We start from the raw sequence: 16,809 nt of genomic DNA, 5'->3' as shown, positions 1-16,809 counted from the left end.
AGTCTTTGTGAGCTCTTTCCATAAGGGGGTGGCCTAGCACTCCCTGTTTTTGAAGTGCAGGACCTCCAATGCTTAGATCTCTGCATTCTCTGGGACTGCTGTCTGGGGGTCTGCTTCCCCTAGGTCTCATCTGAGCTGGCCTGGAGGGGGCCAGAAAGGACCAGTGCTTGGAGGGTCAATGCCTATTGAACCTCGGAGGCTGCACCTGTAAGAAGTCTTTAACTGTCTGCATAGATTTAGCTTTTTGTTCCACCTTTTTTAAGACCACTTCTGCCTTGGTGCCAAACAAATTATCTTGGTTCAATGTAGCGACTAATAAATTTTGATTTGACATGGTCTGGCAAGGTCTGTTCCTTAAGCCAAGCATGTCTTGTAAGTACAGAACCAGTGACTGCTGCCCTGCAAGATGCTTCTAGGGTGTCAAAGCCACATTGCAAGGTGTGTTTTGTAATTTGGCTTGCAGAATGCATAAGCACTTGTAATTTGTTATTTTCTGCACATGTAGAAAAGGTAGATATTTTTGCTTGAGGAGTTCCATGGTATGTTGCTGGTATTTCAGCATGTCGAACTGACAATTTAGTGCTCTAATGGCAAGAGTTGTAGAGGTGTATTTTTTTTTACCCCATCTGTCTAAAGCTCGGGAATCCCTGTCCGAGGGGGTGGGATTCTCAGCTGTGGTTGTTTTTATTCCTTTAGGTCCTTGGGAGATGACCTCTGGGTCAGCAGTAAGATTTTTGAAAAGGAATCTGTGAGCTTTATGGACTCTTTAATAACTGTCAGGTTTCCTGGGAGCAGGAGGAAGGGTGTCAGGAGTCAAAATGGATTCCATAAAGACATCATCCACAACATCCAAGACAGGAGGAATGGTTAAAGGTCTGTGCTGTGGTAAATCTAAGAATTCCCTGAGACTCTTTTTGGATGGAGGATAGCCCTGACATTCCCATTGGAAATGATCCCTTAAAGTATGTTGGCTTTCACCAAATGAAAAAAAATCTGGAGGAGAGGCAGAAGGAACGGATTCCTCTGCATCAGAATCCTCACAAGCAGATAGGGGTTGCATGTCTTCATATTCAGAAGGCTCAGAGTCATCAGACTCCTGGTCAGATAAAACTGCTGGGGACAAGTCTCTTTTTCTTTTGGAAGGGATAGGCTGGCTTCTCCTAATAAGCATGATAAGGTCTTCTGCCATTTTAAGCATTTGAGATTGAGGCATGGAAGCACGTGCCTGAGCTTGGATCATTTTTTTAGGTGTAGTTCGTACCCTGGGCCTTAGAAACTCAGTAGTTTTAAAAGAACTGAAGACACGAAAGAGGCCGTCGGGTTGTGTCAAGCATCAGTAGTGCCAAGAACTTCCTCGGAAGCTGGTGCCTGCTCAGCAGCTCAAGACCCATCCAAGGTAGAGACATCAGCAGGTTCCTTAGTCAAAGAAGAGTCTCGCGGCATACCGGACTCTGAACAGGTCTCAGTAGCAGCCTGCGAATCCACAGAAGCGGGCAACAGGGGCTGCGAAAGCACCTCATTGAGGACCGGCAAACTGACGACTAGCTTAACGGAAGCGTCGTCGGCAATTTTGGACCTGTGTGGTCTGTCTCTGTCTTTATCCTTACGTTTTTTTTGGAAGATCGGTAGTCAGATGGCTTACCGAAGCCATACTGGAATACGGTGACCGACAGTGAAAATATTTAGCTACAATAAGGGCCCAGAGATGTATAGTTCTGGCGTTGAACAAAGCACAAAAGCAACAGTGAGGTATGTCGTGGTCTGGGCCTAAACAGGTGACGCAGTAAGAATGAAAGGCTCGGTGTGGTATTTGCTTTCCACAGGCGAGACAATTGTTAACTTTTTCTGACCGGTTAGAGCAAGAAAAAAGGATCCCCAACAGGGTACTTAGCTTTAGAAGACTTCAAATTCAATTTGGAAACGAAACTCAGGTAGCGGCCGATGGGCACTCATGCAAACTGCTTCTGCTTCAGGCTCCTCGGCAAGAAAGAACTGATGTAGTGGCGTCAGGTGCCTGATTTTTTACCACTGACGACCTGACGTCAGTCCTGGAGTGACAGCAACCAACGCAGAAATACTAAGCCTCTGGTATTCGAGCCAACTGAGGGATACCCCTGGCAGGATAACCCAAGTGTGATGACTGCAACAGTGAAACATGAAGAACATCTATAGATCCAACCACTGCCACTCTCTCAGAAAACTTTCATGGGTTGAATTCCCCTCATTGCTAAAATACAATCATCTCAGAATGGCCCACCATACTATAAACCAACCAGCAAAACTCAAGCCATAAAGAACATACTAACAAACTACTCCAACAAATGTATCCTTTACTCTGGCAATAAGGCACTATTAGAAATAACAAAAAGCAAAAATCACGCTGGAGAATCCCTCTACTTCTGTAACTTTGCCAAAGCTTGTAATAGTCTTCTATTACACATCAAAACCAATACTAATATAGAGCAATTCAAAACACTTCCAAAAGCCCGCCTATCAATCTCATGGATATACCCATGTACTGAACCAGGATTAAAAAAAAAAAAACCCTCCACTAAACTATAAGTAACCAAACGTCATCTAACTCATGCCAGTCTAGTTTAATTCCTTATAAAGTCACTTCTACTATCATCTTACGTAGTTTCTATAAAGTCTCCTCTAACTCCACCCATCACACCTCACAACAATCTTACCAAACACATTTGCTTCTAGTTTCCTCTTCTCTCCCTCTACACATCCCTTGCGTAACAATCCCGTAGACCAGTGGTGCACAACATCTGGCCCACCACGCAATGTCATCCGGCCCCGAGAGAGTAACCAAAAAATTTAAAAAAAAAAGCAAAAAAATGCTGTTTCTTACTCCAGTAATGCAAACTTGCCAGCATGTGCTTACTTACCTAACTGACTGCAGTTGCGCACACCTCTAATTTTAACAGCGTAAGTAACTATTCTTTCTTGTCTATAACTTGTAGTCTGTAAACAGAAGTAACTTTCTGCAACAGTTTGTAATAAATCATGGCTGCAAGCCAGAATAAAGTGAAATGCAAAGTTGATGTAGAAAACAGGCAATTTCATGACTGCTGTCTAAAGTAAAAATGTCAGTCACTTGTACCTATTGTTAACTCGTAACGCCTTACTATGTTTTGAGGTGGCCCGCAGATGCATTAAGAATTTGTGTAGTGGCCTTCTCCACAAAAAGGTTATGCACCACTGCTGTAGACTTTCTTATAGCTACTGGTTATCCTTGTAATGCCTGCACCCAAAGTAACCAGCTGAAACAGAACTAGCTATACAACTTCTCTTCTACTCAATAGTAACCTTAGCTAATAGTCTGTTTTTCCTATTCTATTTAATAAACCACCAATTGTAACATGTTTCTTCACAAAACGATATGTAACTTTTAACGAGGTTTCCCCTACAATACATTATGTAAAATGTTAAGTTTGTTAACTTCTCTTTTCATAAAATTGTTAAGTTTGTCTAATTCTTTGTATGTCTTGGAGCTTTTTTCCCCAGGCCTCCACTGAAAATGGACAGGTTGTCCAATTGGACTTTCACGGTAAACAAATGTAAAACAAAATAAAAAAATGTCAAATTCTACCATACCATTTCAATGGCTTACTTTCTTCATTCCTAATGTTTTCAATCACACACTAATTAACCACAAAACACAGCTTCACTGATGTAATGAGATAAAGACATGAGCTATGTCTTAAAAAACAATAATCGAGAATAGGATAAGGAATTGTACTTTAAAAAGGGAACAAATATATGCAGTAAAAGTACCAAACTGACACAGCTGCAAGTAAAATCCAAAAGTAAGCGCTTTCACGGTAAGTTGTCACCGCTTCTTCAAACTAGTTATAATGGACATCAGAATCATTTGAATAGCATATCAATAAAACAATCAGAACATCAATTAAGCATACATTGGATTAAAATGCCAGTAGAGAACACATGAACCTATAGAACAGAATCAATGTTTCAAAGGTTTAAGAAAAGCAACCTCATTTAAACCAGGTGCTTTATCAGCATTCAAAGATAGAATCCACTTCTGTTCAGCGGATTCAGTCCGGTTCCTAATGTCCCCCCTCTTAAACTCTCAGAAATGATCTTAAGCACTAAGAATCTAAAATGGTGATCCTCCCCATAATTAATAACATGCTTAGCCAGGGCATTAGTTTCCTTCCTATTTTTAATGTGTTTTTGATGTTCCAAAATACAGTATATGGTTTAGAGAAGGACACAAACAGCTGATCGGATTTACAGAAGTTTTTCGTCCTGTGTAAATAAAATCGTAACTGTCTATGAACATCCAACAAGTGGAGTTTGCATTCCATTTTGTTAGCAAAGTTAGGAAAGAAGACAGGTAAATTAATGGTCTGATTGTTATTAACTTGTGATGCCACCTTAGGAAGAAAGGACGGATTGGTCTGAAGGAAAACACTATCTTTATGGAAAATCATATATGAAACTTTGATGGACAAAGCTTGCAGTTCTGAAACCCTTTTGCAGAAGTGATAGCCACCAGGAATGCTGTTTTCCAAGATAAAAATTTTAGATCTGTGGTTGCAGCAGGTTCAAAAGGCAGAGTGACCAAAGCGTGAAGAACCATAATAAGGTCCCATGGGGGAACAGGATCCTTGTAACAAAAAGGCCCCTTTGATAAAGGGATATCCCAAGGAGATGTTGGCTGATGTGACAAACTATGTGCTAAGTTTTAGGGACAGTAGATACTATTCTATCATGGGAAAAATGGGAGATAAGACCACTAGCCATTTGGTAAATGGGAACAGTAATGATTATCAGATGGCTGTTGCTACTGAATATAATGTGGATTCTAAGATTTTCCAGAACATTTTCTCCAAGGAATGAAATAGATTTAGGTCCCTAACTGACCTTAGAGTTCTGCAAGAAAAAACTGCTAAGATTATCTATAGAAAATAAAAAAATCTTAAAACTTTACTTGAAAGGTAGTACACAGCAACTGACTGTGGGCGAGGTAGAAAATATGGCACTTTTAAATGTGGGGCATGTAGTCAATGCAGTTTTATTTCAAATGTGAATTGCATGGAGATTAGGGACAGAGATAAGGTCTTACATAGCTCCTGTTTTAGTAATTGTAACACCAGTGGAATTGTATACCTGGCTACTTGTGTCCAGTGCTAGGCATTTTATGCAGGGAAGACAGAGCGGAAACTTAAAAGATGGCTATATGAGTATGATTATGATATCCGGACAAGAAATGAAAAGAATGCTCTGTTTAAACACACTCTGGAATGTATTCAGGCTAAGTTTGTATTTTTTGTTATAGAAAAAGTACCAAAGGACATTTGGGGGGGTTTTATGGGAAGCTAAACTGGAATATAGGGAGGTTTACTGGCAGGTCACTTTAGACTCAAGTAGATTTCCTGGTCTTAACGAGAATGTTTCCATTACCCCATTGTTAAAATTAAGGGCAGCAAAATTATAAAACATTTTAAAAATATAACTAGTGAATGTTTTTCCAAGTGTTTTTTTATATGTAATATGTATTATGATCACTAGATAGTAGCACACATTCAACAATTTTTGAACTGTTATAAGTCACTTTCAACAATTTTTGAACTGTTACAAGTATTTTGAACTAGATTTATATATATATATATATATATATATATATATATATATATATATATATATATATATATATATATATATATATATATATATATATCTGGGTTCCTATGAGTTCATCGAAATGCCAAAACATCGCTCACTTCTTGACACGAAAACATCGACTCTTCATATCATCGACAATTCACGTAGCGATCCTCCCCCTCTCAGGACCCATGGTAGCACTTGTGTGTGTATTGCGACGTAAATTACAATGCTGTCAAGGGAAATTGTGGGTAGTGACTTGAACCATATGCGCTGTAGCAGACAAACAAGTGCTACCATGGGTCCTGAGAGGGGGAGGATCGCTTACGTGAATTGTCGATGATATGAAGAGTCGATGTTTTCGTGTCGAAGAAGTGAGCGTCGATGTTTTGGCATTTCGATGAACTCATAGGAACCCATATATCTATATATGTATATGTATATGTATATATATATATATATATATATATATATATATATATATATATATATATATATATATAGATAGGTCTACCTGATAACACAGACATGCCAAAACAGTGACAACGAAATAACCAACATGAAAAAAACGAAAAAAAAAGAAAGTTCAAAAACACGAAACTTCACATGCCCAACAAACCAAAATCCCAACAATCAACAAAACAAATACCTTTCCCGAAAAACACACACACACAACACAAGCACACCAAAAACCTTACAAACCTACACTAAACCTTACATACACAACTATCTATGCACTAACCTCAACCCAAACCCTAACCCTAAGGTCTGTCACTATCGCACACTTACCTTACCCGCACCCTAACCCTAACTCACTTAATCCGCCCCTAACCCTCAAGTCCGTCACTATCACAAACTTACCTTACCCGCACCCTAGCCCTAACTCACTTAACCCGCCTCTAAACCTAAAGTCTGTCATTATCGCACACTTACCTGACCCACACCCCACCCTAACGTCCATCCCTATCGCACACTTACCTTAACATGTCGGTGTTCTCAGCAACGGGATTCTCAACTGTCGGTCTTCTCCATTGTCGGCGTTCTAGATATATATATATATATATATATATATATATATATATATATATATATATATATATATATATATATATTTTAAAAGGTGTTTTTAAATGGATGTTTTAATATGTTTAAATATACGAAGGTGGCTACCTGTACTGTCATCCCATCATGTATGCACTTATTTACATACCTATTTATATACTTGGTTTTTATATACCTGGTTTTGATCTCAATTTAGTTTATATTCCTTATGTATTGCTTAGTAAGGGTTAATGTAGATTATTAAATGCATTTTATTGGTTGATTAATTAATTAGTTTATATATAAGCCCTAGTAGAATTTGATGCATTATTTCTGTCTGAAGAAGTCTTTAGAAGGACAAAAACGTATGTGTAGTGTGGGCGTTTATCTGTTTTTCAAGTGACAATAAAACTTTCTTGTGAAGCAGATTTTTTCATCAGTGACTCCTTGCAACCCTTTTGTTTTTTTAGTTGTGGTCCCTTTGATAAAGGCTTTACACAGTCTGAAGGAGGCCAGTGAGGCAGAATTTTCACCCACATGAAAATGAGAAATGGCAGACAATTAAACTCTGACAGTAGAAGAACTAGCTCCTTGAAAAATATTGGCTAGTAAATCAAGAGTGGCAGAAATAGGAGCTGTGAAAGGGTCTAAACTCCTTTGAGAAGCCCAAAAGGAAAAACGTTTCCATTTGCTGCAGTAAACCTTCCTGGCTGAAGACTTATGAGCAGCCACCAGAATAGATCTAATGGAAGAGGATAATCCAGGAGTCCTAGTGATCATGAGAACTGGAGTAGCCAAGCCGTGAGCTTCAAACTGTCCAGGTTCAGATGAGGAACCCCCGATGGGTGTGAAATCAGATCCTGAATGGGATCCAAGATCCAGGGCGGAGCCAGAAGATGAGACCAAAGGAAGGGAAACCATACCTGGCAAGGCCAAAACAGGGCAATGAGGATCACTTTGCTCCCCAGTCGATGAGCTTTCTGTAGAAAACTCAGAATAAGAGGTACTGGAGGGTAAGCATACAGAAGACCGGGAGGTCAAACATGGACTAGAGCATCTCTGGGAGACTCCCCTGGCAGAGAGTTCAGAGCGAAAAACTCGCTGCACTCTGCGTTGGAAGGGAGATGCGAAGTGATTGCAGCAAGGCTGACCCCACTCCAGGAAGATCTGCTCCGCTACTGAAAGATTCAGAGACCACTCGTAAGGCATCAGAATAGTCTGACTTAACCTGTCCGCTAGAATGTTGGACCGTCCCGGAATGTGCGTTGCAATGAGAAAGCGACGGGTGGAGATCACCCATTCCCACACTCTCATGGCCTCGCAACAAAGGTGGTAAGATCTGGTCCCCTCCCTGTTTGTTGATGTACCAGACCACTGACATGTTGTCTGACTGAATTGCAATGGTTCCCAGAGAAAGAAAGGTATGAAGGACCTGCAACGCCAAAAGGACCACCCTCATCTCTAGAACGTTTATGTGCAAGCTGGTCTCTACAGGGGAGCACAGGCCTTGGACTGTCCTGCCCGAACAATGCCCCCCCCCACCCGAGTTGGGAGGCGTCCGTGGTCACTGTTGCTTGGACAGGGGCTGAAACAAAGGGTCGTTCCTCCAGGATCTCCAGAGAGCACATCCACCACAGAAGGGACGACCGACAGAATCCACTACTCGAATGAGTTGTACTGGATACGATAATGGAAGTTCCAACAGGGACCACTGTACAGCTAGTGTCCACTGTAGAATTCATATGAAACCGGGTGCATGGAAGAAGCGTTATGATCGCCACCACCAGGGGAAAACAAAGCCCCTAGTTTAATTATCCAAATACGTTCCTTGTAGTTTAAAAGAGAATGCAAACCCTCCTGCTGCATATTTTGCTTTTGAATTCTGTCAATAATAGTAAAGGAGAATTTGGCAGTGGTGTGCTTTAAACTATGTTTATATAGGGTATTAGTGCTTCTAGCACATCTAATATCACTTAAATGCTGAGATATTCTTAATTTAAAAGACGTGATGTTCATAGGTCATAGGTTGGTACTAGGCTATCGGCACTAGGGCTTATACAAGCCTAGCCATAACAATTCCCTGGATATTTCTTCCCACAATATTTACTTCTCTGGACCCCTGTCTAGCAGGAAGACTGACATGATCCCTGGGGTGAATTTCCTATCTCCCATCCAAGCCCTCAACACTGATTCTGCCGACGGAAGATGAGAACGGTAGATCAGAGAGACATACATCCTCAGGTTTTGTACTCTCTCGAAAGTCAGGAAGATTTTGCACTGTAAGGTGTCAATCCTTGCCCCAATGTAGTCTATCACCTGGACAGGATTTAGAAGTGATTTGGATGCGCTGATTGTGATCCCCAAAAACAGAGCAAGCTTTAAGAAATAATCCCTGGTTTGAGAAAGTAGACGCCTGGTGGGAGCAGTGAGGAGCCAATCATCCAGATATGGGTAGACCTGAATCCCCTGAAGCCTCAGGTGATCCACTACTACCTCCATCACTTTGGTGAACACCCTGGGGGCTGTGGTGAGACCACAGGGTAGGGCTCGAAATTGGTAATGATGGACTCCTAGCCATAAGCGGAGGAACCTCCTGGAGCTTCTGTGCATATTTATGTGATAGTACGCATCCTGGAGGTCTAGTGAGCACATCCAGTCGCTCTCTTACAGGTACGGCATGATGGACTGTAGTGTGACCATCAGAAATTTTTCTTTAGCAACTGACAGGCACATGGCAGATAGGTACAGAATGGGCCTTAAGTCCTCAGTTTTCTTTGGCACCAAAAAGAACCTGAGTAGAAGCCCGATCTGGATTGATTTGGGGGGACGGGTTCGATGGCTCGCTTTTCTAGCAGCTTGGAAATTTCCTGTGCTGCTGCCTCCCTTTGTGTGGGTGGAACATCCAGGAGGTGTTTGGGAGGAACTACAAAGGGGATACAGTATCCTCAGGATATGATCTGAAGCACCCAAAGGTCTGATGTTACGGACTCCCATGCAGCCAAGTGCAATGACAATCGTCCCCAGACTGCCTCCAGTGTAGAGCAGTCGAACAACCCCCTCATCAAAAGAATGTTTGGGGGCAGACCAACCTCCCCGTTGGCGAAGGATTTCCATGATGTCTCGAAAGGAGACATCCTCGGGAAATGACCTGGGGGAACCTTCCCCATCATCCAAATCCGTGTCCTCGGTAAGGGACTCGGAGGAGTCCAAGTGCCTCCTCTTACACTTATGCTTGCGTGGCACTTCTCCGGTGGGGATCTCCGGTGGGGGAACTCGCAAGCCATTTGTTCCTCAGGGGGAGCAGTCTGGGGCTCCTCGAGCACGTGATGTCCCACTGGTAAAATGATGGGATTCCTAGATAGAGCCTAGGGGGTCGAGACGGAATTCGAGGGGATAGTCAAGGGTCTCGATCCAGTGGAGAGAACCCTTTCTACCACATCGAACGCCGAGGGAGAGCGAACCTTCTGGGGAACCAATAAGGAAGCCGGTCTTCCCTGGGTCTGACGTGAGAATCGGATCCAGGCCCAAACAGGATGGAGCTCCGAGGGAGGGAACTTGGCCTGACAATGCCGGAGTAGATGAAAAAAGTTCCACTCCCTCGGAACCGACACCCAAGCTCCAGCTCCGAGATCTGCTTGGATCCGAACTGGTCAGATCCGACATGCTCCAGGCAGCTATCGGCGTAGAGGAAGCCGGTACCATTGGCGCCGACCCCGTGACTAAGACCATCCTTGGATCAGAGTACTCTGAACCCGGTGGACGGACCAGAGGAGGAGGAATCGGTGTGAAAAAGAGAAGTGGCGCTCCTCCCCTTCAGAGGGAGAGGGGGCTGGCAAGACCCCCATCTGGATATGAGTACAAGTGAAACTTCTCATCATTTTATCCATGTCAACTTCCGATAAGCTCTGCATGGATCTCGACGAGGCCACAGACTCCGACCTGGCGGGTCGAGGAACCAAGGCCCTAGACAGAGAATGTGTCTCCTCCGGCTCCGGGGAAAATCTCGGAGATCAGAGCTGAGGGGAGTCACGGATCCTAGGCTGATATTTGGCGGGAGAAGGAAGGTCCAGGGACCTCTTACGTTTGTCTGGTCTGAGAGATTTTGGCTCTATCTCCTTCTCTCTGCCCCTTTTCCACTCCACTTCCACAGGCTTCGAACCAGGAGGTTGAGTCCCAGCCTGGGAGGGAGGGAGGAGAAGCAAGGACAAGAGAGGAAGGAGAGGCGGCCACAGCAGCTGCTGTAACCGAAGCCGAGGATGAGGCAACTGCCTCAGAAGTGGGAAGAAGGCCTTTCAGGGACAACTTAGCCTTCCTGTCCTAGATAGCGCACATGTTAAAACCCGCGCATATAGAGCAGTCAGTATTCAGATGGGCAACGCCCAAGCACATTACACAAAGAGTGTGGCCATCTGCAGGAGATAATTTATGGCCACACTCAGTGCATCTTTTAAACACAGGCTTATCAGTCATGCTACTATTCAAGACACTCAAACTAGAGAAGGGAAAAAGGCAGAGAAGAAAAAAGTTTATCAGTTTTCCCACTCAGACCACTCACCACACACTCAAGTCATACAAAGCACACTAAGGGGGGGAGGGGAAGCAAAGCATACTAACAAACTAATTCTAAACTACAAAAGGGTTCTATTACATGACGCAACAGTGAGGGGAGGAGAAGAGGGGACCTACACTAAACACTTATACTAATGTTACAGAGAAAAAAGCTGCTTAAAAGCAGAAATACCCACTCACTACTCGGAGCTCAAGAGATCACGATGCTTCAGCAAGCCGCGGCAAACGAGATATGGGGGTTGGAAGGTAGTGGAGGTGTATTATGAGTAAGAGGAGGAGCTCGGAGCAGATGCCACAGCAAATGAGATCTGGGGGTTGGAAGGAAGTGGAGGTGAATTATAGGTAAGGGGAGGAGCATGGAGCTCGGAGCAGATGCTAGTGAAATTGCCAGCTCGGATCCGGTGTCCCACAGGTTGAAGACCAAATGAAGTAAACTACTTCATATCTGTGGTATATATTTGGCTCACCAAGGTACATAATAACTAGCCTTTATCATGAATGCATTGAAGCATGCAGTCACAAGGGAAAGGAGTAGAGATCCTGTGTTGATGTGGGCCACGTGTCCCTGTCAAATGGAGGAGTTAGGGCCATAATAAGAATAAAACCCTGATGGCTGCCTACATGATTATTTTAATGGCTGACTTGCATCTCATTCAAGCAGCCATTGGGGTTGTTCGAGGTTTTTTTTGTTATGCAGTCCTACACACACACATACAGCTACCTACAGGTGACTGTGCAGTGGGTTGACTGCAATGCACAGTCCTTTCCAGTTTTGTGAGGGCACTCTTAGCAAGCAGTTCCACCTCTGTGCCATATGGGATAGCACAGAGTTCCAACATGTTTCCACCAGAGATGATCATATACCCATACATAAGCACTCCGAGCATGGGGACTCCTCTCCCTCTCCAAGAGTCATTCTTCACTCTCTTTTCTTCCTATCCACCATAGTCATCTGGATTTTAGTTAGGGCTCCTTCCTCTATGTCACAAAACCAAGCAGAACATGGTGTAGCTTGGAAAAATAATCACAAAAAGTAAACTATAAACAAGCGCAATCTCATATAAATTAATGTATTCTTCATTATTTTTACTTTAAAAAGTCATTATCAAAACAAATTCTTCTTTTCAGCATTGCAATTTCTGCTGTCCTCTTTACATTTCCCCTGTAACTCGCACTGTATTCTACACTACAACAGAAAGATAGCACAGTAAAAGTGTTTTAAAGGTGGTAGTTAGCCATATCTACATATCTTATGATTCTTTTTCCTTGTTTTCTTATTCAGAACTCATCTGATGGAGGCAAAGGTGCTTACTTTGAAAGCAAAAGAACCATCATTGATCATTTCATTTCGTGAGCAAAAGAGTTTGAGATATATGTAAGCCACCAAAAAAAAAGAAACCAGTGAATAACAGCTCTACTTTCCTGAATAAAATTTATTCCACAATAGAAATTTCTCTAGCGCCTCGGCCACAGCCTTTACAAAGTAAAAATTCATCTGTTAAAACAAGCTCCTTTTATATCCAAATATAGCATTCAACTCATTCAATCAAACAATTAATCAATTAAAAGGCATACACCCATTAAAGCTAAAAAACTAAATGAAACTTTGCCAGTTGCATTCTTTGTTCAATCCACAAGGAAACAATGCGTTATATTTCATTATTAACACAGATTTGGTGGTTTACTTTCATTGTGTCTCATAGTAGTTGTATTTGGAGTTTGAGATATAGCCTGGAGAAACTATTAAGACTAAGTAATACAGGAAAAAGGCTATGTAATATGCAGTTTAGTACAGAACACAATCCTGAATGTTATATTTACCAGTAATCTGACATCATTTTAAATTGTGATTCCTTAACAACACTGCAGTATTGTCTTACCTCCTTGCAAATAAACCATCTAGTCAGGCTGGCGAAAACCTCTGATGCATTGTGAAAGGTAAAAAATATCGGAATTGGCTGTTAAAAAAGAAGAAATAATTTATTTGAATCACATGCAGTCATTTTATTACATTATAATACAGTGATTACTCAAGGATACTTAATTTAGTTGATCAAGAGCAGTTATTTTATTACGTCTGACAATAAATGATTACTCCAGGACATACTACACCTAAATGCAGTGCAAAATATCCAAACAAATGTTACATACAGGTTATTCTTCACTGGTATATAATCTTTCACTTTGTCTTCAAATTGTTCGGTATATAGGTGGGACAGATGTACAAACAAGAGATGAATTTTGTTTAAGGGAATATATGAAGACAACTGAACAAATCAGTAAATAATCAAGAAAGATGGTACCAGGTTCACACTTGAGGCTTGAATAGCATGGCAAAAGCAACGGCTGTATAAAGACTCACTAGCATAAGGAGAAAAAAAGGCCACAATATTACATATAGCATGCAATGATCACTAACAGGGCAGTACCACTGAATGGGTATTTCTGTGCGTCAAACATCAAAAACAGCACATTTGACAACTGTCATATCTAATACTAGGATCATTCTTAAAACCATAAAAAAATGACAGACTTTAAAAAGTTACTATCAGGACCTTTACAAGAAAGAGCAACGTTTGACCTACTGCTCTAAAATGGGACAGGAGAAAGGATTTCGGACCAGAAATAAACACTTGAAAAAATCAATCACAAAGTGGTATGGTCCCTACTAACATTAACCAGAGAGATCAGCAAGTCAATAGTTTTTAACTTAACTTCTTCAAAGTGGGACAGTAGCTTAGCAAAAGGGCACAAAGGAGGTATGGAAGAATAGTGAAGGTACATAAAAACTTCAAACACAAATGAGGAAAAAAGCAAATTTTCAAGCAAGGTAGGTCAAATGGATAAAGAAAAACAGCACTTGTGAAATAAAAGAAAGGAAGCGCAAAAGGGCACAGCAAATTACTGACTAAAGCAGTAAGCATCAAGAAAAGCATGAAGAACAAAGGCCCATACTGAAGACTTCGCAGTCAGTTCCAGCCAAACAGACAACATTTTTACCTATACACAATCAGCTAAATGAATACAAAAAGGTGGATGGCAAAACTATACAAACTGAATACTGGTAGCTAAAAAGGTTAGCCAAAATAACGCGAGGTCGATAAATTATAACCTCCAGTATTTGGTAAAGGAGTTATGAAGGACTTGTTATATGTAGCCAGAAGAAAAAAAAAACTTCAGAAATGAAAAGTGTACAAGGTAATATGGCCTTTTGACATCCATCTTAGAAAATTTTAAAGGAATGAGAGGGAAACATTTTGCATTTCGAACAAATCATTTAAAAAGTATTAGGCTATTATAGAAAAGAAGAAACGTGAAATTATCCTTTAAAAATAGTAGAAGCAAAACACATGATGGAAACTGTCAACCTTTTAGTCAGATTTTAGTTGTAAGCCTCATTATGTAATTAATGCTTAAGACAACAACTGTATGCTATTTTGGAAGCCTCTAGTGTACTGGAAGCACTGCACAATTAATTTGCACAATAAGCCAGTGTTAGGCAAATCTAAGATCTGTTTGACTTGATAGCTAAGATACTAGAGCAAAAAGGGATAGCAACATCTAAGATTGCACAAAGGCAAAAATGACAGTGGGTCTACACCAGATGACTGAATTTTCAGAAACTCAAAATTCATACAGTTGAGACCATATGATTGAACTTCTGAAAACTCAAACATAAAAAAAAAAAAAAAAAAAAGAAAAGAAAGAACAAAAAACACAAAAATCTTCTACCTTTTTTAGATTTTTGTGGGGGGGGGGGCAAACTCCACTGCACTCTCCCACACCCACTGCAAATTATATATACCAACTCCAAGGAAATCACACTAGTGTGGGAATGGGTAAATTTCAAAATTCGCACTGTACCATGATCTCCATTCAAAAGCTTTGAGTTTTCAAAACCTCAATTATATGGTCTCGGCCATATGAATTTTGATTTTTCTGAAAACTCAATCAACTGATAGGGACCTGACACAGTACAACATAAAATAATATAGAACAAATCAGACATGGAGGTAGTCCTTGGGTGTCAACAAGGCTAACATACTGGTCAGGCAAAAAGAAAATGATGGTCAGACTAAATGCTATCCAAACTGCTAAAGAGTTGGAGACAAGGGAAAGGCAGTGGAGTCAATCTTCAATGTCTTCAAAGTGACACTATAAAAGGTCTGGAGAGAAATCAGTCTACTTTCCAATGGCTTAAAATGTAAAATAGGATTAATATACAAAAAGATACAAAAACAATGAGACTTGTAGACTAAAGGAATGGTTCAAGTCATGCCATCTTAAATTCAATGCAAAATGATGCATCACTGGAGGTAAAATAATAGGAAAGGGCTATATAGCTGGAGGCGGAAACAGCAGCAAAACAAAAAAAAGGAAAAGCAACTTGGTGAGTCCTATCAGATGCTTAAATGGTAAACAAGCAATGTGAGATTGCAGTAATGAAAGTTAGAGGAGAAGAGGAAGTACAGGAAGCTTTATGATAATTAGAAAATATGAAGGCATTCTCCCTTGAAAATATGAATGTATTCCCTCTGGCTACACTTTATAAAATACCACCAGAAATACTAGGTACAATTCTGGAGAACTTGCACATCATAAAGACAAAGACAGATGAGACACATTTCAAAGAAGGGCAATAAAATGAGGGCACAGCATGAAGTAAAAGCCACACAAAAGGGTATGGGACTAAAAGATCAAAAATTGTACAGTTTTGAATAAGGAAGATGTTGGGGCATGACACAAAGTGCAGTTAAGATAACATACTTCCATTCAGTATTTCTGGTAAATCTAGAACTCCCTGTCGAAATGTCAGCAACTGAAATGCTGAGTGTCAATATGCCATAAAGAAGACTAAAACTAAGGGAGAAAAGTGATTCTTGAATATTGCTCTTCTCCTACTTCACACCCCCTAAACATATATATATATATATATATATATATATACCAACTCTGAGATCATCATACCTCAGAGAAAAGAGAATATTCTGTGAAATGGCCATCTCAGGCTTACTATATATGTCTGTCAATTTTTTAAGCTATTCAGTGTCAGTACTTAAGGACTCACACTATATCAGGTCCTGACATTTCAAAACGATTACTGAATGGATCCAGAATGGGTAGCTGCACTTTACTTTAAGCTAGCTGACTATGCCTTGTGATCAGAAAAACAATGACCAAGAAATGGGACCAGTAACTAAAATAAAATAGTATATATATAAATAGAAAGTTCAGTCCCAACAAGGCAGAAAACTGTTAACACAATTTGAAATAAAAATAAAATATAATAACACAAAGTAAGCGCTTTCACGGTTGGTAACTGCTTCATCAGACAACAACATAACACAGTACAGATTAAAAAGCAGTAATGACCAATGAAAAAAGCAACTTAATTAATGAATGAAAACCATTATAGCATTTAAAGTGCTAATGTGCTATTAATGTTTTAAAGGTCTCTGTTTTAAAAATGGTTTCAATGAAACCATATAATTAATACCGGAGTAGGTGTCCGCCTTGAACAAAATCCACTTTTGTTCACAGGCTTCTGTCTTACATTTCAAA

The 16,809-nt window shown here is 40.7% G+C and overlaps 1 protein-coding gene across 1 annotated transcript in view; it reads right to left on the bottom strand.

The window, feature by feature from the left end:
- Nucleotides 1-16,809, bottom strand: part of TMEM241 (transmembrane protein 241) — a 453,749-nt gene that overhangs the window by 133,303 nt on the left and 303,637 nt on the right. The window contains exon 5 of the mRNA XM_044065763.1: nt 13,128-13,205. Within this exon, the coding sequence (XP_043921698.1) occupies nt 13,128-13,205 (78 nt within the window). The remainder of the gene's footprint in view (nt 1-13,127; nt 13,206-16,809) is intronic.

Source organism: Protopterus annectens, chromosome 3.part0, assembly GCF_019279795.1.
Source record: "Protopterus annectens isolate FY-2018-M chromosome 3.part0, PAN1.0, whole genome shotgun sequence".
Classification (NCBI taxonomy): domain Eukaryota; kingdom Metazoa; phylum Chordata; order Ceratodontiformes; family Protopteridae; genus Protopterus; species Protopterus annectens.
The sequence above is the reverse complement of the archived record's forward strand: the minus strand, read 5'-3'. Positions and strand labels throughout refer to the sequence as shown.